The sequence below is a fragment of the Ipomoea nil genome, unplaced genomic scaffold (genome assembly GCF_001879475.1).
Source record: "Ipomoea nil cultivar Tokyo-kokei standard unplaced genomic scaffold, Asagao_1.1 scaffold2942, whole genome shotgun sequence".
Taxonomy (NCBI): Eukaryota; Viridiplantae; Streptophyta; class Magnoliopsida; order Solanales; family Convolvulaceae; genus Ipomoea; species Ipomoea nil.
Window position 1 is genome coordinate 733,273 of NW_017619370.1, and position 22,425 is coordinate 755,697.

Genomic DNA, 22,425 nt, shown 5'->3' on the forward strand with positions numbered 1-22,425 from the left:
GTTCCCGCGTTCCGCAGACCGAACGGCATCACTCGGTAACAATACAGCCCGTCCGGGGTCACGAAGGCTGTCTTGCTCTCGTCTTCATGGTGCATCATGATCTGATGGTACCCCCTGAAGGCATCCATGAAGCTCATTAACTCGGCCCCGGCCGTCTCGTCGACCATCTGGTGAATGCTCGGTAAAGGATACGGGTCGAGCGGACAGGCTTTGTTGAGGTCCGTGAAATCGATGCACATCCTCCATGCTGGGGGCTTCGGGACAAGAACGATATTTGCCACCCACTCAGGATAGACCACCGGACGGATGTGCTCGATCGCCGCCATCTTTTTGACTTCTTCTCTTACAAACTCGCGGCGATCGGAGGAGAGGTGTCGTGTTTTCTGCACGATCGGCTTAGCTGCGGGATCGACGGCCAATTTGTGACAAATGACCGACCGATCGATCCCGGGCATATCTTCGGGCCCCCATGCAAAAATATCGGCATACTCCCGGAGCACGGCCAGAACTTCCGCTCGGAGCTCGGGAGTGAGGGCTCGGCCAATCTTAATCTTCCTGTCAGGGCGGCCCTCGGACAGGGGAACTTCTTCTATCTCTTCGGAAGGCTCAGGCTGCTCCTTCCGTTCCTTAGCCTCCTCCTTGGCTATGGTGTTCACCCGGGAAGATGGACCGGAATCACGTCGATTAACCGCTCGGGTGTAACACTTCCGGGCGGACTGGACATCGCCACGGACCACGCCGACCCCGTTGGGGGTGGGGAATTTCATGCACAGGTGAGGCATAGAAATTATCCCACCGATCTTCATAATGGCGGGTCGGCCCAAGATAATGTTGTGGACGCAATGGAGGTTGACCACAACAAATTCCAGCTCCGTTTGGATCGACTTTGGAGGCGTGCCGATCTCGACCGGGAGCGTTATTTTTCCCTCGGGGTAGATAAGAGCCCCGGTAAATCCTGACAGTGGTACACCGACCGGAGTCAGCTCCTTCCTGTCAAGGCCAAGCTTCTCAAACACGTCCAAGTATAGGACGTTCACGCTACTGCCCGTGTCAACCATAACCCTTTGGACATCCGTCCCCTTAACGTCAATCGTGACCACGAGCGCCTCCATGCCGTGATCACTGCTGGTAGGTTGGTCCTCGAGGGTGAAGGTTATGGGCTCCATCTTCTGCCTCTTCCCGGTCTCCCGGGAATCCACTACTGCGACCGGGCAATTTGTCCGCGGTCGGGAAGCATCTTCCAGCCCACCAAAAATGACGTGGATGGTAGGTTTTCCGGACGGGCGGCTACCGGACGGAGGGTCAGGGTCCCGTCGGTCATCATGACGATCGTCCCTTCGATCGTCTCTTCGGTCCTGGCCCGACCGATCAGAGCGGTGATGAGATCGTCTGTGATCCCTCCGATCGGTATTTCTCTTGCTGTCTTCTCTCTTTCCCACACACTTGTCCAATTTTCCCAAATTGAGCAAATCTTCCAATAATTGGCGCAAGTGGGTACACTCCTCGGTGTCATGCCCGGCGCATCGATGGTAAGCACAGTGCTTACTCTTGTCAGGGCCGTCTCGATCGGGATGGGGGAGTTTGATGACATTGCAGGACTGAGCGCACTGCATGGCCTCCGCCGCGGATCGGTTCAAGGCCGTAAACTCGCCAGGCCTGGTGCGGGATCGGGGATGGTCATCTCCCGACCGATGTTCCGCCCGGCCGGCCGGTTTACGGGACGAAGAGCCGACCTCCTGCAAGCGCTTGACGGCATTCGCCTCACCTGCGTTGGCATAATCAGTGACCCTTCGGAGGGCCTCCTCATAGGTGGTCGGGGGGTGGAGGATAAAATCCTGGTATAGATACCCCACCCGGAGGGAGATGTGGAGCATGTGAGTGGCGGTCGCATCATCCATGGGCTCGACCTCCCCGACCGCCGCCTTCCACTTAATGAGGAAGTCGGTCAAGCTTTCCCCCTCGAGCTGCTTGGCCTTTTCGAGGTACATATAGGACTTCCTCACCACTTTGGAAGTAATGAACTTCCGTACAAACTTGATCGCCAGGGTCTCAAATTTGTCGATTGACCCCGGCTGCAGGGTTCGGAACCATTCTGCCGCCCGACCGGTGAGCGTTGAGTAGAAGGCCCTGCACATCACGGCGTCTGAAACGCCCTTCAGCATCATATTGCTGAAGAAATCATTCACGTGAGCCTCAGGGTCTGTCCGACCGTCGTAACTCTTCTCTCCCGAGACCTTTAAGTCGAGCGGGTAAGGCTGAGCCATTACCGCTGCTGTGAAAGGCGTCTGGTGTAGGGTCGATCGGTCGGCCGGGGGTGCTGTAGGATACGCACTCCTGAGCTGCGCAACTTCCGCCTGGAGGTTGTAGAGCAATCCTCGGGTTTCGTTGAGCTCGGCGGCTTGAGCGGCTTGGGCTGTATCCCGAGCGCGTCGCCGTCGGTGAGATCTCGACCCGCCCGGGATGTGGACTGACGCTGCGGCTCTACTTGTGCGGTCGGTTGTACTGGAGGGGCGGCGGCTGGAGCTGTATAGGCAGGCGTATATGGTGGATAACCAACCGGGGAAGTGTAACACATCGGTTGGCCTGGCCAATACCCATACGGTGGAGGTGGGACCGGGTACGGATACTGAGCGGGATACATCATCGGCTGCTGCTGGTATGGCAGACCGGGTGGTGGGTATCCCGGTTGTATGTAATTCACCGGCTGCTGGGCGGCCGGGTACGTATTCGACGGATGCGGTGGTGAGAGATTGAGGTTGAGGTCCATCGTCTGACCCTGCTGTTGGGTAGCGTAGTGGTCAGAGGAGCTCGCCGCGTCCGCCTGGTCGTCGGCAAAGTTGTTGTGTGCCCACGGATACATGTTGGAATGGTGATCGGGTGCTCGTCAAGACGTTGGTTTCTTGGACGGGTCCCCACAGACGGCGCCAAAATGATACTGCTAATTCTACGTAAGCAATATAAAATATCACGAGACCAATTAAAGCAAGTAAAATCTTTATTGATCACGGTAAAGGCCCTAAGTACAATCTACTTGGTTGTTCTGAGTACCGACTGACTGCGGTCGGGATTCTCTAACAACAACCTATCGATCGTCCAAAAGTCCCTCACACTGTAGCTACTGTGGGTATTTATAGCCGCTATGCCGGGGACAGGATTCCAGCCGTTCGGCATGTCCTCCACGTAGCCACCACGTGTCATCCTCCCGGGTGCCCTGCCTATCGATGTAATGAGCCGCCACATGTCCGTCGTCAGCTTTCTCGCCAAAGGGCTATCGCTCGGTGGTCGACACCGTCGCTCGGGCAACTCCCGGTCGGTCTACGACCGAGTTCTTCTCGTGGAGCCCGACCTGTTACCTGCAAAGACAAGGAGAAAAGGACAAAGGCTTCTCGGTCGTGGTGAAGCTATGTCGGTCGGGATATTCCCTACCATAACATTATTGTATTTAATCGTGTCATGATCTTTTATTACAATTCTGATTAATTCAAAGCCAACTTATTATTATTACTAATGTTTCTTATGCGCGATGCGCAAAGAAATAGGTGTCCAATATTAATATTTTCTATATTTAAATTAATATTTTATATTAAAATTTTAAATTTATTTAGATTTTAGATATTTAAATTATTGTAAATAATAATAATAATAATAATAATGTAAAACATTTCTATAAATTTTATATTTATATTTTAAGAAATAACTAACATATAATCACAATATAATGTGTATATTATTATTATTATTATTATTATTAAAAATAAGAAAATATATAGTGGATGCATATGTGCATGGTAGCAATAATAGAAAAGATAACGGAAGTTATAACGGTAGGAGTATGTTTGTCCAAAATATTGTATAGTATAACATTTATAGCATAATGTATCATAAACTTAACGGAAAAAACGGACATAAATGAAAAGTATAATCTTCATCCACACTTATTATGTTTTAGATTATTATTAGTAAAAGTATTTTTTTTTAAGAAAAAAATGATTAAATAGATTTTCCATTTGGAACATTAAAAAGTTCCCTAAACTTAGTAAAATTGTTCATTTAAGCTTTATTGATTATCGATAAAAATTACGATGACATGACATACTTATTTGTTTACATGACTTTGTTTTTTATTTTTTATTTTAAATTAAAATATGATATTATTGAGCATATATATATATATATATATATATATATATATATATGTCAAACTTGGAACCTTATAGTTACCAAAACAGCTCAATTAGGACGGGGTTGCCCACAACAAGTTTTATGTTCTTGTACATGTTGAGAATACATTTCCAAAAAATATATATGCATAAATTATAAACACTAAAAAGGTGGCTCTTATGACCAAACTGAATTGACGAGCAAATGAAAAATAATAAACTCAAAGACATATTTGCCCCCATGCAGGATCGAACTATAGACCTTCAGTTTACAAGACTGACGCTCTACCACTGAGCTATAGGGGCTGGGTTGTTCCTTTTCTTTAGTGGGCAAGGTACAAAGGGAAAGAAAAGAAAAGCAACTGTTAAAATTCTGCAAAAAGAAAAAATACATTCATAAATTATAAAGCTGCAGAGAATGCTTTCCTTTCCCTCTTTACTCCATAGCTGGCTGATCATAACTCATAAGATCCCACAATCCACATTCTCAACCAGATTACAAAAAGGGGGTTCATCCTATCAACTAACAATGGTATACTAACTATTTAAGCTTTTGTGGGTGATTGGTGAAGGGTGTGATCTCACCACTTCACCACAGCAAAGCTAATAATGAAGTAATGATCAAACACATATCATCTTTTACCATCTGCAGACCATCAAGTATGGTGAAACTTGAAAGACATCATTCTGTTACCCGTTTGTATGATGGTATCATAATGCATTCAAGAGATCGTAAGGATCAAGCGTTTACCACTACGACAAAAGCTATAACTAGTAGCAAAGACGCAACTTTATTTCCTTATACTGTCACATTTTCGAGAGGCAGGATGTTGAGCTTGACCCTTCAAGCCTCCGCTAGCCATCTGGTGCTGGACTTGGCCCTTCACTAGCCTTTGCCCAACAGAGATGATCATCATAATGAAGCACTGACATAAGAGATTGTACGGATCAAACGTTTACCACGACGCCAAAAGCTATAACTAGTAGCAAAGACGCAACTTTATTTTCTTATACTGTTACATTTTCGAGAGGTAGGGTGTTGAACTTAACCCTTCAAGGCTTCCGCCCAACAATCCCCTAGCCACCTAGTGCTGGACTTGACCCTTCTCCGGCCTCCGCCCAACAGAGATGATCACAACAACTTCAGATCCTAGGTGAATGTATACGAGGATGAAATAACATTTCAACTCCCTATGAACCGTTTTCTGGTAGGTTGTAAGGACAGCTTCTTGACACCAAATGTAGTTAGTATTTACTTGGAAGAAGAAGAAACTCAACTGAATTGCCTACCGGTTTCGTTTCTTTTCCCTTTTCTGGTACATCTAAATGGGGGCAGACGACGAGACCATAATACAGGACTACTGCTTAGAAAGGACATATCTTATCACCACCAAAACTACACCCCGAACCCCCCACGCGAATTGGTAGGCAGTTTCCTATCAATCTCACTAGTTTTTAACTTAAAACAAAAGATGTCCAGACAGTTCACCTAATCACCTTAGCAGCCTATATATGAAAACGGGTAAGAATGCTGTTAAAATCGCAACCTGAAATCTCTATCAATCTAAATTGAACCAATTGCTAAGTTAACACAACTCTTTTACTATTAGCCTAAATGTTCTTCCTTTGCTCTATCATATCAGTTTCACTTTTCAGAAATGGAAAAAAAATAGAAGCTTTTAACATAAGCTGCATAAAAATGGTGAATTTATCAGTGCAAAGGCCACCAATAAGCAAAAGATATAATATATTTCCAGTAAAATAAAACAATCATTTCCAATATTTCAAGCAGAAATTAATCTCTCTCAGGAAAAATTACTGCTGCTTTGTATCAATCTCCTTGTACCGTACCCTCTCTTCTTCTTAAATGTATAATAATCAATTAAACAAATCTCAGTGGCAATAAAGAAAATTTTCCTAATCTAAACGAAAGAAAAAGCGATTAATTTACCTCATTTACAGCATTTGGACAACAGAACTAGGAAAATAATCAAGAAGACGATCAACGACAGCGTAATTGCAATGCCAAGAACAACCTTACTTGGGCCATGGCTATGGTGCCGAGGTTCATCGTCGTCATCATCATCGTAATCCTCGTCGCTGCTGTCGCTCGCAATGGCACCGGAAGACGCCGGCGGCGACATAGGCAGCCCGTGCTTATCGCAGGGGGCAATCCCGAGCTTGAGCTTCGAAGACAATGTAGAGTGGTTGTAGCAAAGATTGGAGTTTTCGCCGATCTTGAGGACGGCTAGTTTCTTGATGAAAGAGGCGTTGAAGGGCAAAATCCCTTTGAAGTTGTTCTTTTCAAGATTCAAGTACTTGAGAGCCTTGAAATCTGAGATGAATTTTGGGATTGTCCCGTTGAGCTGGTTAGAGCCCAGATCAAGATGAACAAGGTCGGGAATGGCGGCTAATGAATCCGGGATTGGTCCTGAGAGAGAATTTGAAGATAAAGACACGTTTTTTAGCGAGGTTAAGTCCCCAAAGGTAGTGGGGATTGAGCCATTGAGTGAATTATAGGAAAGATTCAAGAACACAAGATTTTCCAGCTCGGTTAGCATGGGAGGGATTTTCCCTTTGAGCTTATTCCCGGACAGATCGACATAGGAGAGATTCGGGTGCCAATGTTTGGGGAGAAACCCCGTGAGATTCGCGTGAGAAACGGTGACGGTTCTCAGGTTTTTGATGCTATTAAGGATAATGGAAGGGCCGCTGGCGGTGATGGAGACGTGAGAGACCGTTAAGTCGGTGAGGTTTTGGAGGCGGCTAAGCCAGACTCCGGTGAGCTTCTTGAGGCTGTTAATGGCGGTGAATGACCGGAGATTCGACGCCAGCTCGGAGGGGAAGCGGATGGGGGAAATGGGGCAGTCCAGGAACTCCAAATCCTTCAAAGTAGACAACGATTTGAGGGCTGTAAGCGACAATGCAACATCGTCGGAGCAATTAGCGATCTTGAGGGAGACGAGGTGGCGGAAGGGCGCGGAGCCGTCGCAGACGGTGGTGGAGTTGTGGAGGGGCGAGCAGGGATCCTTGGAGGTAGGAACACTCAAAGATTGCAGAGCTCTCAGCTGCTTAGGGTCAAGTGTGGAAGAGGAAATCGCCGCCGGAGAAGAAGAGGATTGTGGCGGTTTGGGAGCCGCAGAGGGCGGTTTAGTGGGGGCAATGGTGGCGGAGAGAGTCGGCGGCGGGAGAAGAAGGAGGAGCGTTAGAGAGAGGAGTAAACGCGCCGCCATTGCACGGTGGTTTTCTTGAGATTCCGGCGGGGAGAGAATCGGAGTTTGTAGTAAAAGAAGTGAGTGTTGGACTATGTAGTTTAGGGTGAAAACTGAAAAATGGTGTGGTGACAGTTGCAGAGGCATTAATATACCCCCGAACATGGTTATAATTACAGATTGTGCCACTCAAATCGGCCCTCCCATTAAGTAAGGGGTATTAATAATTTTAACAACACCTTGTAGTCTTGTAACTTGCAAGCAACGCTTTACCTCATTCTCATTTTTTATGTGTCGGGTTTCAAAAGAGTAACAATGCTTGATCGAAGTTATTTATAATTTAATTTTTATAATATTAAGTTTTGAATAAATATGTAAAATTTATATTTTTAAAAATTACATCAAAATTATTATTAAATAAAGAAAAATTTTAATCTAAAGATTATAAAAAAATGCAAATAGAAATAAATAATGAAAAATGAATTAATTTGATCAATAAATAATAAATAAAATAGATAAAATGTGACAAAGAGAGTACTATATTTGGAAAAGTTGTAAGTATCACACAAGAATTGCAAAAGTTGCAATTCTGTTTTGTCTGCAACACATAAGCAAAAATTAAAAAAAAAAAAAAAAAAAAAAAAAAAAAAAGACAACTATGATTTGCAATGAGAAATTTCAGGCTTGCCGATGGCCTTAGAGCATCCTCATCAGCTTTGAACTTTACACGATTTTTGAAGTTTCACTAGGAGAGAGAGGAGGGATAGAGATTAAGGAAAAAAATAAAAACAAAAAAAAAGTAAAAAAAAAACAAAAACAAAAAAAAAAGAGTTTTGACCATGGTTGAAAAACTCGCTACGCGCACAAGGGCGCTTAGGCGGCAATTAATTGGTGTCTAAGCGCCTATGTATTTTTTATTTTAATTTTTTAATTTTTTTTAAAGATTTAATAATTATAAACTATTTAATACTTTAATAGTTAATACTAAAATATTAAATATTAACCTAAAAAAGCATATAAAATTTGAACAATTTAGGACTATTTCCCTCAAAACAGTGTCGTTTTTGAGTGAAATAACACATTTAAAAAAGAAGCGAACAATAGCTAATTGGCCGACTAGGCGACCTAGTCGATGCCTATGAGGCCTAGGCGACCTAGTTCACCGCCTAAACCACCGATTATGGTGATACACTAGGCGGTCGGCCAACGCTTAGCACCTAGGTATCAATTAATCGGTGCCTAAGCGAAACTTTTGCAACACTGATTCTAATGTGAAAAAAAATATATATAGAGCAGGTCTGACACGCCAACGGACGCGTGCATTTGCGCGATCTGTACAGCTCAATCACCCTACAAAAAATCACACTTGAAGGAGGGACTCATTTCTTCTCTCTCCTCTGTGCTCTTTTCTACTAAAAAAAACCTATGATAAAACCACAAGATGGGGATTGCCTTACAACATATAAAACCTATGAAATAGCAAAAAAGGAATATAATATATATCAATATTTCTAATTAATTTTTAGTGGACTGTGCTAGCTGTTTTATTCAATTAATGATATTAAAAATTCATAGAAATATACTTTGTAAAATTAATTATTTACGGTAGATGCTACCATGGTTGAAGGGAATTTAAATTCCCTTCCCACTTAATTCCCACCTAATTTCAAAGGTTACAAAATTTCCTTGTTTGGTTGAAAGAAATTGCAATTCCATGAAATTGTAATTCCCCCATTTTCATGGAATTAAAATCTCATGTTCCCCTGAGATTTTAATTCCTGAGAATTTAGGAAGAAAAAAAAAAAAAGATAGTGATGAGTCAAAATTACCCCTTCTTTTTTTTTTTTTAACATAAAATTAATGTATAACAACAACAATGGACATTTTTGACTTTATACTACTTATTCCCTTTCAATTCCCATGTATACCAAACATTGGAATTGAAATTTCCAGTAATTTTATTCCGGTAAACCAAACACTGGAATTTAAATTTCCACTTTATTCTCAGTAATTCATCTCCCATGAAATTACAATTCCTTTCTCACGTAATTCCCCATCTCCAGCCAAACGCCCTGTAATATGTATAATAGACATAAAGTATCATTTGACAATAACATTATACTTATAACTACGTCCATATTATTTAAAAAAGAAATGACTTGCTAAGTATCATTTGGTATCTTAGATGCCTATTCAAGTGTCAAGACTTTCTATTTATACAATTTAATAAACTTTTCTTAATTTGTTGCTTCATGATGAAAGATGGTTATGTTTCGTATACAATTTGGTAACGCTACTAATTAAAGTTTACATAAATTTTTTTAGAAAATAATAAAAAGACTACATAATCCAACATCAAATTAAAGTAATATATATTTACCCTCAAAGTGTCAAGTACGTGGGTGGAACATGACTCTCGTATTTAAAAGTTACGGGTTTGAGCCTTGACGTCTTGTCAACAATCTCCTAATTGAATCCTTCGCACAAGATCCCTTTTGATCAAACCCGTTTTATACCCTTAAATAGTAATTATGAGTTTAAAGCAATTCTGGCCATCTCATTAATTCACATTTCATAATTTTGTATGTGTTAATGACTCTTAAGTTTATTAAAGTGTAATCATCTTGTCTGAGTTGAAACCAAGAGGATAAAAGCTTATTAGCGAGAGAAGTCTTCACTAATGATTCTTGTAGTTTTTTTTTTTTTTTTTTTTTTTTTTTTTTTTTTTTTTTTTTTTTTTATTCTTTTAACTAATAAAAAAGTGTAATCATATGATCTAAACTCCTTGCAGTTTCTAATCAATAAATTAAAAGATTGATTTTTAGGATTAAAACATAATTTGTTGTTTCATGATGAACATCCAATGAAGTCCAGCATCCTATTTGTCTGTGAATATAACAATTGTAAATCATATGTAATATACAGATTTTAATTTAGTTGATCTTTATAACACCGTCTCATGTGATGCAAATTTGAAATATATATAGATTTTAATTTAGTAATTTTTCTTTTTCTGTTTATTTTTCACTGAAATGAGTGATCAAGTGGTGGAACATGATCATTTTCGTATCTGAAGATCACGAATTGAGGACTTTTACATAAGAGCGGAGTTTACTATGTGCACATCCTTAAATAGTGATAAAAAAAATATAATACTTTTTTATTGAAAAATGGAAATACTAATAAAAAAATATATTTTTAATTTATTAAAAAATATTACAATATCTATTTCTCACGTGAAATGATCTTACACAAAATTTTGTATTATTTTATTTGATTTCCGGTTAGATAATTTCTTGTGGCTTTAAAAGAACTCCAACCATGCATGTGCAATATGTCAAAGTTTATTAGTTAAAGCTCAGCTCCCAGTACAATTTGTTAAACAGTCAAATCCTAGTAAACCAATTAAGATACACAATAAATTTGTCACTACCATTAATTTCAACGGTGCTAAATTATTTAACCAAAACACATTGACTCGACTGAAAGATATTTGAGTCGCTTAATCATGAAATCGAGAGTTTAAATAGTTTTAATTTATGTTTTTATTCCTTTGTTTAAATGAATTAGACTTCTTTTGTTTAAAGTACAAATATCCTAAAAATATTTTTAATAGGCATAGATTTTAAGGAATTTTTGCAGGTGTAACTAGAAAAGAGAAGATGAGAAAGAAGGGGAAAAAATATACGGTTTAACGTGTCCAACAGGCGCGTGTACTGCTCGTGCTCGACTGGGATGGGCGTTTCTGGTGTGCTTCACGCACACTCGAGGAGGATGAGAGCTTTTGGAATTGAAGCTACGTATATTCAATAATAATGAATAGCACAAAACGTGTATACAGAGAAGATAGAATATATGTACAGAAGGAGTCCTATTACAAATACAATAGACTAAAAGAAGTCTTAAGTAAACACATAACTAATACACCCCCTCAAGCAGACGGGGGACAAAGGACAACGCCTAGCTTGACACGCAACTCAGCAAAACGAGGACCGGATAGGGGCTTAGTGAAAATGTCAGCTATCTGATCCTTTGTGGAAAGGAAATTCACCTTTAATTTGCCAGTCGCCACACGTTCACGAACAAAATGGTAGTTTATCTCGACATGCTTGGTCCGAGCGTGAAAAATCGGGTTAGCACACAAATACGTCACACCGAGATTATCACACCAGAGCACAGGAACAGAATGTAGAGACAGACCAAGCTCACTCAACAAGGACTGAATCCAGGTAACCTCAGCCGCAACATCAGCAAGCGCCTTGTACTCGGCCTCGGTGGATGACCGAGCAACAGTGCGCTGCTTTCGGGATACCCAAGAGACCAAACTGGAACCAAGAAAGATTGCAAAACCGGCGGTAGAGCGCCTGTCAACCTGGCAGCCAGCCCAGTCAGAGTCAGAAAAAGCGTGTATGGTAGTAGCTTGCGAGCCTAGCAGCTGCAAGCCAAGATCCAGAGTTCCTTTAACATAGCGTAAAACCCGCTTCAGATCCGCAAAATTCAGTTCAGTGGGGCCATGCATAAATTGACAGAGCCGATTCACAGCAAAAGAAAGATCAGGGCGAGTGACCAGCATGTACATTAAGGAACCAACCAACTGCCTGTACAACATCGGATCATCAAGCGAGGAGTCATCAGAAGCGGCACGCGATGCAGAAACTGAAATAGGCGTGGCCAATGGCTTGCAAGACTCCATGCCTGCCCTGCACAGAACCTCTAGCATGTATTGGCGTTGAGAAAGAATAATGTCTGAACCAGTATGAACCGCCTCAACACCTAGAAAGAAACGAGGCTTGCCAAGATCCCGGATCTTAAACTCAGAGGATAACCTGCGCAGGAGACTATCAACCAGAACAGAACAACTGCCTAACAACAGGATATCATCTACATAGACAAGCATATAGGCACGCAGCTCACCAGAAACATAAATAAACAATGAAACATCAGTGCGAGAAGGACGAAAACCAATGGTGAGCAAGAAATCGTGCAACCGCATAAACCACGCTCTAGGCGCTTGCTTGAGGCCATACAGAGACTTCTCCAACTTACAGACATGGTTAGAGAAGGAGGGATGAACATAGCCGGGCGGCTGACGCATGTAAATATCCTCCGAGACATGCCCATTAAGAAAGGCATTATGCACGTCTAACTGACGCATAGTCCAACCGCGAGAAACCGCAAAGGAAAGCAGCAGACGAACAATCGTGGGTTTAACAACCGGACTGAAAGTCTCCGAGTAGTCCTCACCAGCCACTTGGTTAAAGCCCTTAGCCACCAACCGCGCCTTATAGCGCTCAACAGAACCATCCGAATTACGCTTCACCCGAAACACCCACTTGCACCCGATCACATTCATGTCATCCGTAACAGGAACCAGACGCCAAGTCTGATTTCGAAGAAGCTCATTGATCTCATCAACCATAGCAGCCCGCCAATGAGGGGAATGATGGCCTAGGAATGGCAAGTGGGAACAACATCATCAATAGAGGCAACAAGAGCAGCAGGAAAACGCCGCTGGGCACTGGTGGTCTGCCGTAGAGCCATGCCATGAGAGTGGGGAAGAAGCACGCGGCGACGCCGGCCTCGCGGTGCACGCCGAGCACCGGCATAGCCACATCAGCAACCGGCTCAATAGGTGGAAGATCAACACCCCCTGCAGCAGGAGAGTCAGTATCACCTGCAATAACAGAGGCGGGCAGAACAGATGATGGCGGAGCTACCATGCACGGAACACATGCCCAAGGAACCACCGTAGGTAAGGAAGCCGGGGGACTAAGAGAACCTACAGAGCTATGAAAAGGAAAAACAGATTCGTTAATACGAACATGTCGAGAAATGTAGACACGACCCGTGGCTTTATTAAGACACCGATAGCCACTAAAGGAGGAGGGATAGCCAAGAAACACACACGAAATCGACCGATAATCCATTTTATGCTTATTATACGGGCGAAGACACGGAAAACACTCACAACCAAACACACGAAGCATAGAATAATCCGGCGACCTGCGAAAGAGAAGAGCATATGGACTAACATGCTTAGAAACCGAGGAAGGCAGACGGTTAATCAAGTAAACCGCCGACTCGAAAGCATACGACCAGTAACATTGAGGGATCTGACCACGAGCTAACAAAGCAAGCCCAGTTTCAACTATGTGCCGGTGCCGGCGTTTAACCCGACCATTCTGCTCATGAGTATGAGGGCAAGATTGCCGGTGAACAATACCCGCGGCAGTAAACACCGTATGTAGCTTGCGATACTCACCACCGAGATCAGATTGAATAGCTTTAATCGAACAGGAAAAGAATTTCTCAACAAAGGTACGAAAAGTGGGAAATATAGCATAAATATCAGTTTTCAATGCCATAGGATAAAACCAAACAAAGCGAGAAAAGTCATCGACAAATATGACAAAATAACGATGACCATCAATAGAAGGAACGAGGGCTGGACCCCAAATATCCGTGTATACAAGTTCCAAAATAGAAGAACTAGAATAACTACTACGAGAAAGCGAAAAGCGAGCAGATTTGCCCATCTGACACGCAGTACACAGGTGATCAAGCGAACGAACGGACCCACTAACAGGACAATCAGAAAGAACGCAACGCAGAACACGGGAGTGGGGATGCCCAAGCCTATCGTGCCAAATCTGAGGAGTAGACCGAGCAGACAGGAACGCCACAGGAGACGACACAGGAAGCCGATACATACCCCCAACACTAGGACCACTAAGAAGAACCCTGTTGGTGCGACGATCCTTCACAACAAAAAACGACGGGTGAAACTCAAAATAGACATTGTTATCAGAAGTAAACTTTTGCACAGAAAGTAACGAAGCTTGCAAAGTAGGCACATGCAAAACATTATTTAGAGACAGTGACCGTAACGAAGAAGAAATAGAAAAAGGAACCAGTATTAGAGATAGACAAACCGGCACCATCACCAACACGAAGAGACTCGCCCCCGGCATAGGGCTCCACATCCTGCAGACCATCTAATCGAGGCGAGGCATGAACATTAGCACCAGTATCCGGGTACCATACATTGGAAAAAGGAGCAGAGTGAAAATCATCAACCGGAGCCTGCTGAGCAACATGCGCACGCGGCGGCGGAGGGCGGGCACCATACTGCCCGTACTGGTACACGGGCTGCTACTGCTGGACGAAACCCCCTGGATACGAAACCGGACCACCACCAGCAACCACTGTAGACGACAGCGGATCAACAAACCGACGATAGCACGTCAGCGCCGTATGGCCCATCGCCTCGCACAGCTGGCAGCGAACTCCTCCACAGCCACCGCGCTGGCCACGATGCTGCCGGCCACGACCGCGACCACCTTCTTGCGGCGGATGACCAGAAGCCGGAGTCTGAGTATACAGAGCTACCGGCGGCAAAGCAGCAGAAGACGGCAAAGCATCCTCCTGGAAAACATACTGGTGAACATTAAGCAAATCAGCAACCTACGAGATTGTAAGCGGAGCATCCTTGGTCGTAAGAGAAGACACCAAGGCACGATACTCCGGGCGAAGACCTCTGAAGATGTGCAGGTTCTGCTCATCCAAACCAACCGGACGACCGGCCTGCACCAATTGCTCCACAAGGACACAGGCACGGCTTAAATAATCGGTCGGCGATGAGTCACCCTGACGGAAACTCTGCAAGTGAGAAAGCAAACTGAGCGAACGAGAACGAGAGGTGGAGCTGAGTGCGGTCTCAATAGCAAGCCAAACAGCCCTGGAAGTGTTGTGACCAAGCACGAGGTACAAGACTTCATCCGCCATAGAAGAGATCAACATGCTCAAAATGGATTGATCCTGCTGAATCCATTGAGCGTGAGAAGGGTTGGAGACTGGAGTTGCGGACGATGTCGACGCAATAAACCCCGGCGGACATGGAAACGAGCCATCAACAAACCCGAACAGATTCTGGCCACGCAGAAACGGAACCAATTGAGCCCTCCAGAATAGAAAATTCGTAGAAGAAAGCTTGAGAGAAACATAGTGATGCGCTTGCTGCAACATGTTCGGAGCAGGCGACGGTGAAACGGAGGAAACTTCAGTCACCGTGCGACTCGACGAGCCATCGTTAGCACCAACAGAAGCATTGACTTCAACCATGGAAACGAACCAAACTCGATGATACCAGATGAGAGCTTTTGGAATTGAAGCTGCGTATATTCAATAATAATGAATAGCACAAAACGTGTATACAGAGAAGATAGAATATTTGTATAGAAGGAGTCCTATTACAAATACAATAGACTAAAAGAAGTCTTAAGTAAACACATAACTAATAAAGAGAATGTTTTTTTTTTTTTTTTTTTTTTTAAGAAGTAATTCAAAACATCATGATCCGTGATTAAATTTGTTAGATTAAACATGTATATAGAGAAGTAAAATGGTGTGCTAATTGGATGCATGGCATCCAATCTCGATCAATACTTCCTAATTTCACTTATTTATTTTTGAAACTCCACGAGAAGTGTTGCAACTTTAGTTTTTTCACAAATTTTATTGGAGTGATTTTGTCATAATTTATGTAATAATTAATTTATATTTTTCTTATGATGTATTTTTTAAAAAAAATATATAATAGTATAACATTAAAAAAATAATAAATTTAGGTGGAAAGTATAACATGTTTGGATTTAGGTCTACGAAAACATGTGAATTGTGATGATAATGTAAAGTTGTTACCTCTCGGATTGCGAGGTTTTTGATTTGGTAAGTGGGCGGTGGATGACTGGATGATGTTGCCATTTATGTATAAGTCCAACAATTTTCAGCTGGTCACAGTTGGCTTTTTCTTTATTATACACTTATATATATTTGGACTTTATGAGTCCGTCCTTGACCTTATAAGGTGGTAAATTGAGTCAATCTAGTAACAAGACGCAATATCAAACTGTACGCTTCTACACACAAAGAGTTTAATCTAAACTCAAATTTCAATATTCGTGGTTGAAAGTAAACTCACTTTATCGCCAGAAGTAAGCCTTAAGTGATAAGGAAAACTCGTATTCACTATTCTAGAATGTGCACCGAATAAATCTTACTCTTATATAATAGCTCATAGATTACATAGGAGAAGCCCACATCAAATTATAGTGTGAATCATGAATAATATTCATTTTTAATATACTAAAGAGTATAGATTCACTAACTGTATACAGAAGATTCGTTATTTGGCATAAACATATTCATTTTTAATATACTAAAGATTCACTAACTGTATACTGAAAATTCATTAATGTATTAACAAAATTCAAAGGCTTCCACGCTCTATTCCGACAAAGCATCTGGGAGGATGTAAATCATGGTAATTCAGCTTAACACGGAGGTTAGACCATTTCTTAATGCATACAAATAGTCTCCCTCACTTTGAGAGATTTGAGACTCAATCTCAAATTATTATTTTCAAATTTTATTTATGTGTAATGTGACTAACTGAATTACCCATACGGACAATAAATTATGATTCATGGTATAACGATTCCTCATATATCATTTCGGGGCTATCTAAGACTTTTCTTGATTATATTACTTATAATCAATCTACATATTTTAAAAAATAAAAATTCTTTGCGGCGCTTCGTAATTTATTCCATACTTTGGATTCAAGTATCTATAGGCAGACCATTTAATTAATAACGTACGCCCTAGTTTAGTTACATAAACTCTATTTGTAATATTCATTTTTTTATACTTCCAGTGATGATACAATAAATGCCGTTGTAATAAATTGTAGAGATTATTTCAATAAATGCCGTTGTAATAAATTGTAGAGATTATTTCAATAAATGCCGTTGTAATAAATTGTAGAGATTATTAAAGGAAATATAATTTTAGTTTTTCAAAACTTAACGTGAATATTATTGATCTTCTAATTTGGTTCAGTTTTTTATGATATGATAGTTTTGATTCATTGAGATGGTAATAGAGACTTCAATAATTTAGAACTATGACAGATTATAGTTGCTTCCATATATTGACTAGTAAGCATTACATATGCAATGTATATGTAACAGATTTTAACAATTTTTGTTAGTAACGGGCTAAAATTATTTTCTTATGAACAATTTGGAGGGTCTATAATGTTCATGGGCTGAAGTCGTTATTTTGTATAAATATAAGAATGAAAGATGATATGTTTCTATTATTAAAATTTGAAATATGTAATAATTTGAATATGAGTAATAAGTTATAACCTATATCAATTTTTCTATTGTTAAATAATTTGTGCCTTTTATGATGGGTTTTGAACATGTTGTCAGAGCAGTTCCATCGTCCACTAGACGATGTTATTTTTATTTTTATTTTTTTAATAAATAACCCAGGTATCCCCAGTCTAACCTCCCAATTATCTTTGACAGAGTTTTCGACTAAAAAAAAAAAAACAGAAGTTTTAATTCAAATCATCAAACAAGATATTACAAAGGATATATTAACCTGAGCAAACATACTTATTAGATTTTTAATATCTCAAGTAATTAAGTCTAGAGAAGAAACACCTAAGTTACTAACTAAACCTTGGACCCTATAAAATTTTAATAACTAATATCTGAACAAAATTTATATATACCATAATTAAAAACATTCAAATTCGTACCTATTTAGGTTCACCTAAAATTCAAAATTTGATTCGAATATCAAGTGTTAGTTCGAATAATCTAAATTACGCACATCCTACTCTTTTTTTTTTGAAAGCCAATACCATACCAATCAAAGCAATGCATTAATTAAACCAATTCAAAAATAGATAGTAAGTTCTTTCCAAAAAGGTCTAGCCTGGTCATAGGGGTGAAGTTTGAAAAGAATGACCAGGGATCGAGTCTCACCAGCGGCAGTGAGGGAACTCCTTGTGCACAGTAAGCAAAGGTCTAACCTCTATGGTTCAATTGAGTATCAACCTAGGCAGTTCCCCTCGTGGCCAAAACATCTACAACACTATTCATAGAATGCCTAACAAAAGTAAAAGAAAGAGTAAATTTCAATTTTGGTCCTACGACTATAGGGGTCTTGTTAATTTTAGTCTCTGATTTTTAAAAGTGTCAATTTAGTACCTTAACTATGCAATTTTTGTCGATTTTGGTCACTCCGGCCAAATTTCCAGCCAAAAGTAATCGAAAAATTTTAATGTATAAAATTTTGAGGGCAATTTAGTCATTTGCTATTCTTTTTTTCTTCTTCTCCGTTTCTTCTCTTCTACGCGGCCGGAAAGTTTTGGCTAAAACTTGTTGAAGCTTATACGCCATTTTCAATCACCGAATGAGCATCATAATTAAGCCTATAATTAGTGTCATACTTATGCACTAACCTCAATAATTACCAGGAGAAATTTCAACGCCACCAATTGGCCACCGCCGCGCCATAGATTAATTCGCCAAACAGAGCTCTGGGCGAAGAGATTGAATTCTTCCTCTTAAGAATTCGCCATCTTTTTATCATTGATGGATAAATAAATAAATAAATAAATAACTTAGGTAAACTCAGAGTTCAACATTCTCTTCCTTAACCGGCAATTCAATTATGTGATTTTGTTTTGGGTGCATTTAGCATGCTTTTGTTTTCAGAACATTCCTCAGATTCATAGATCGTAAGGTATGTGACGAAGTGGCGATTCGGATGAGTTTGGTCCTCTCTTCTTTCCAAAGCCAACAACGGCAGTGACGAAGCGGCGATTGTATTGCATACATGCAATTGGGTGATCATTGTTGCAATCAAAGAAGTCGGAAATGTTAAGGTTGCCGTCGGTCATAATCTATACTATATTATAGTATATTTGTTGTCTGATTGTGCTTATTTTTGTTGTCTAGTTTCTTGAACTATATGCCACCGCCCCTTCGCAATTGCCGTTGTTGGATTTGGAAAGAAGGGAGGACCAAACTCATTCGAACAGGGGAGAAGAAGGACGACGGCGGCAACTTCAAGAACGGAGGAAGAAATGATCGTCGGAAACAGGAGAGAAGAGATAAATCCGTAGGAGAAGAAAGAAAACAGAAGTAAAACAACTAAATTGCCTTCAAAATTTTATACATTAAAATTTTCCGGTCACTTTTGGCCGGCAATTTGGTCGGAGTGACCAAAATTGACAAAAATTACATAGTTAAGGTACTAAATTGACACTTTTAAAAGTCGGGGACTAAAATTAACAAGACCCCTATAGTCATAGGACTAAAATTGAAATTTTCTCTAAAAGAAACTATGGCAAAAGCAGAACACAAAGAAAGACACTTGCTCACAATGATACCAACATAGGCAAACCCACCACGACAACATGCTGAGTTTCAAGCCGTCTGAAAGCACCTCAACCTCTGACACACCCCGATCCTTAAGTCATGAAAGGACCTCACTGCAAGCCAATAATCCCCCGCAAGTCACCTGGCCAGAACCAAGAATAATCCTCGAAGCCCGGGCTCACCGAAGCCATCCCAATCAACTCTACATCACTGCCCTCCAATAAATCCTCCAATCCCAACTGGTCTTGTCCATCTATAGTAGATTAGCCACCCAATTCAAGCGCCGATGGAAGCCAGGGCTGTTCCAAACCTGATCTGAGTGGTCTCCCAAATCCCAATCAATTTGTTAGTCAGAACTACTAAAACAATCTATTATCCACTATTCATGGCTAACCACTGATTACCAAATATATATGTTATATATATGTTCACACTTCAATATCTCATGAGAGTTTGGTTGGTGTAAGTGACAGTGTACTCTTATCTTTTAAGAGAAGTCAGAAAACCCCTTCTCATATATAGAAAAACCAATCGGGCCGGTCCCGTGCGAATGAGAACTAGTGGAGTACGGTACGGAAAAAAATCTCATAAGATCTTTCCACGGCATTTATATCATTAGAGAATTCTGTCAGAAGTAGTAATTTATCTTTAATAAAACATGCATGCAGTAGGTCCTATTATGATAAACATATGTAAGTTTGATGTTATGGCATCTCATGATTTACAGTTATTAAACATATATAAAGACAAACATACCTCCAAGATCCATAGCCATAGGAAATTAAATATTTAGCAATTGTAGATTGAGGGCTCACCTACAAAAAAAAAAAAAAAAAAAAAATCTATTTTCCCATGTCTGCATGCATTTCTCTACCCTGTAGAATTTCAAGGTTTAACGTTAATCCACTCGACTGAAAAAGTGTTAGCAGCAATTGAACTCTTGACCTTATTTTTGGACAAAAAAAATTGAGTGTTTTATTCATTTATATATACTTTATAGCTAGCCACTCAGGATAATACAAATAAATTAATTATATAAGGGTTCGGAGGAGCTAAGGTAAGAAACACTCAAAAATTACTGAGCAAATCTCCCTTGGCAGGCAACACATGTATTTTAAGATTAAACTCTAAACCCAGAGGCCCCTCACCCTTGTCTTGGGAGGTGCGAGAAGAGATAAATCGTGAGATGTGTTTCAAGACTAAGATCTTCACACATTGGGAACTCGAACCCAAGCTTTTACTAGATCACTACACTCATACTCAATTTTTCGACCGATGAGCTATGACTCAAAGGCCCCAGGCATGCAAGTTTATGTGTGTTGTTGTTGTCTGCCAAGTAAGATCGCTCAGTAATTTCCTGCTTGATGATGATTGTGAGGTTGAAGTGTGTAATTTGTGTATGAGTTCATGTAATATATATATATAGTCTTGATTTATCTAGCTTCTTCATGAAATTGTAGGAGCCAGGCTAATATTGGATATTTAATTTGCCCCTACGAAGAGACACTTTGCACTAGTATTACACGTGGGAATCAAGCTAATTAGTTGGTTTAGAGATTGACTTGATGGGGAATCATATATGAGTAGTTTGAGATGAGAAATTCTGGGTTATTTTGGGTTAGGTAGTACACTAGTACGTGAGAAATTCTGGGTTGTGAGCTAGGTAGTACATTAGTACGTACTACTCAGATCGTAGGTAAAGAATATATCTTTCTACAAGGATTCTCACTTTTACTTCATAATATCGAAGTGCTTCCTTTGACGTCTTCACAAGAAAACAAAGAAAATTAAAGGGGTAAGAATCATAGACATTATAATTTCAAAGAGTTTGGCTCAAATTGTACCATCTCGTATAGCCAAGAGAGTAAAATCTTTTGCTCCCTCCATATATAATTTTTCATACATGTGAATTTAAACCATGCATGCATGAAGCTGTCTCGTCGGAGTGAAAACGAGTATTTTTATTTGATAGAGAATCAATTAACTGGATCGGAGCATTGAAAAGAGGCATGCACAAGATAGTAATCTATGTGATGGAGTATTGGGATGATCGAGTGAGGGTCCGATGAAGAATTGAGTTGATTGCGATATATTTCTCAAACAAATAATTACCCAGAGTATTGTGTTATCGATTCACAGGGTTGCGGGGCGCATCAAGCACTAGCTACTAATTTATTATTCTTGTGAAGCTAATTCTAACGAAAATCATGGATGGTTGAATAAATATAAAACTAATTTAAAAAGCAAAGTAGCAGGTTTGTGAAAAGAAAAGAGAGAGTGTGAGATTCCTGGGATTCAAGTGTTTAATCACATAGTGTCAATTTAAAGAACAATGTTAAATCTGGGTTTAAACAAGTGTGAGAATGCAAACAAGGAAAAAAGTTACTCCCGTAATCTCCAACCTAAAACAATACAAGTGAATATTCACTCCCGTGATATACACCTAACAATGTAAGAATAAGCATTCAATGTAAATTCCTAACTAATACCATCTCCCGATGTGCAATAATCAAGAATTAACTTCCTAAATGACCTGGGATCTCCATATTTTAAATGATTTGTTTGATCCAGATGATGTGGCTTGTATTTCCAGGATCAATGAGAGCCCGGATTATGGGGACACTTGGTATTGGTATAGGGATCCAAGGGGTATATATTATGTTAAGAGTGCATATAGGCAGATTGTTGGAGATTTTGAGCATAATCCTGGTGCCTTTATAGATGGATTACATTGTGGAAATTGAAGTTCCCCCCAAAATGGAAGACTTTTTTGTGGAGAGCTGTATGTGATATTCTCCCTACCACAAACAA

At 40.6% G+C, this 22,425-nt stretch overlaps 1 protein-coding gene and 1 non-coding gene across 2 annotated transcripts; both read right to left on the bottom strand.

The window, feature by feature from the left end:
- Positions 1-4,394: 4,394 nt before the first annotated feature.
- TRNAT-UGU lies at positions 4,395-4,466 on the bottom strand. Its single transcript has one exon. It is a non-coding gene; the product is annotated as a tRNA-Thr (tRNA).
- A 1,424-nt stretch (positions 4,467-5,890) lies between these two features.
- On the bottom strand, positions 5,891-7,498 carry LOC109162394 (receptor-like protein 51). The gene has a single exon (XM_019311100.1). It carries the CDS (start codon positions 7,391-7,393, stop codon positions 6,113-6,115), a length of 1,281 nt encoding a protein of 426 aa, XP_019166645.1. The 5' UTR covers positions 7,394-7,498; the 3' UTR covers positions 5,891-6,112.
- Positions 7,499-22,425: the final 14,927 nt, after the last annotated feature.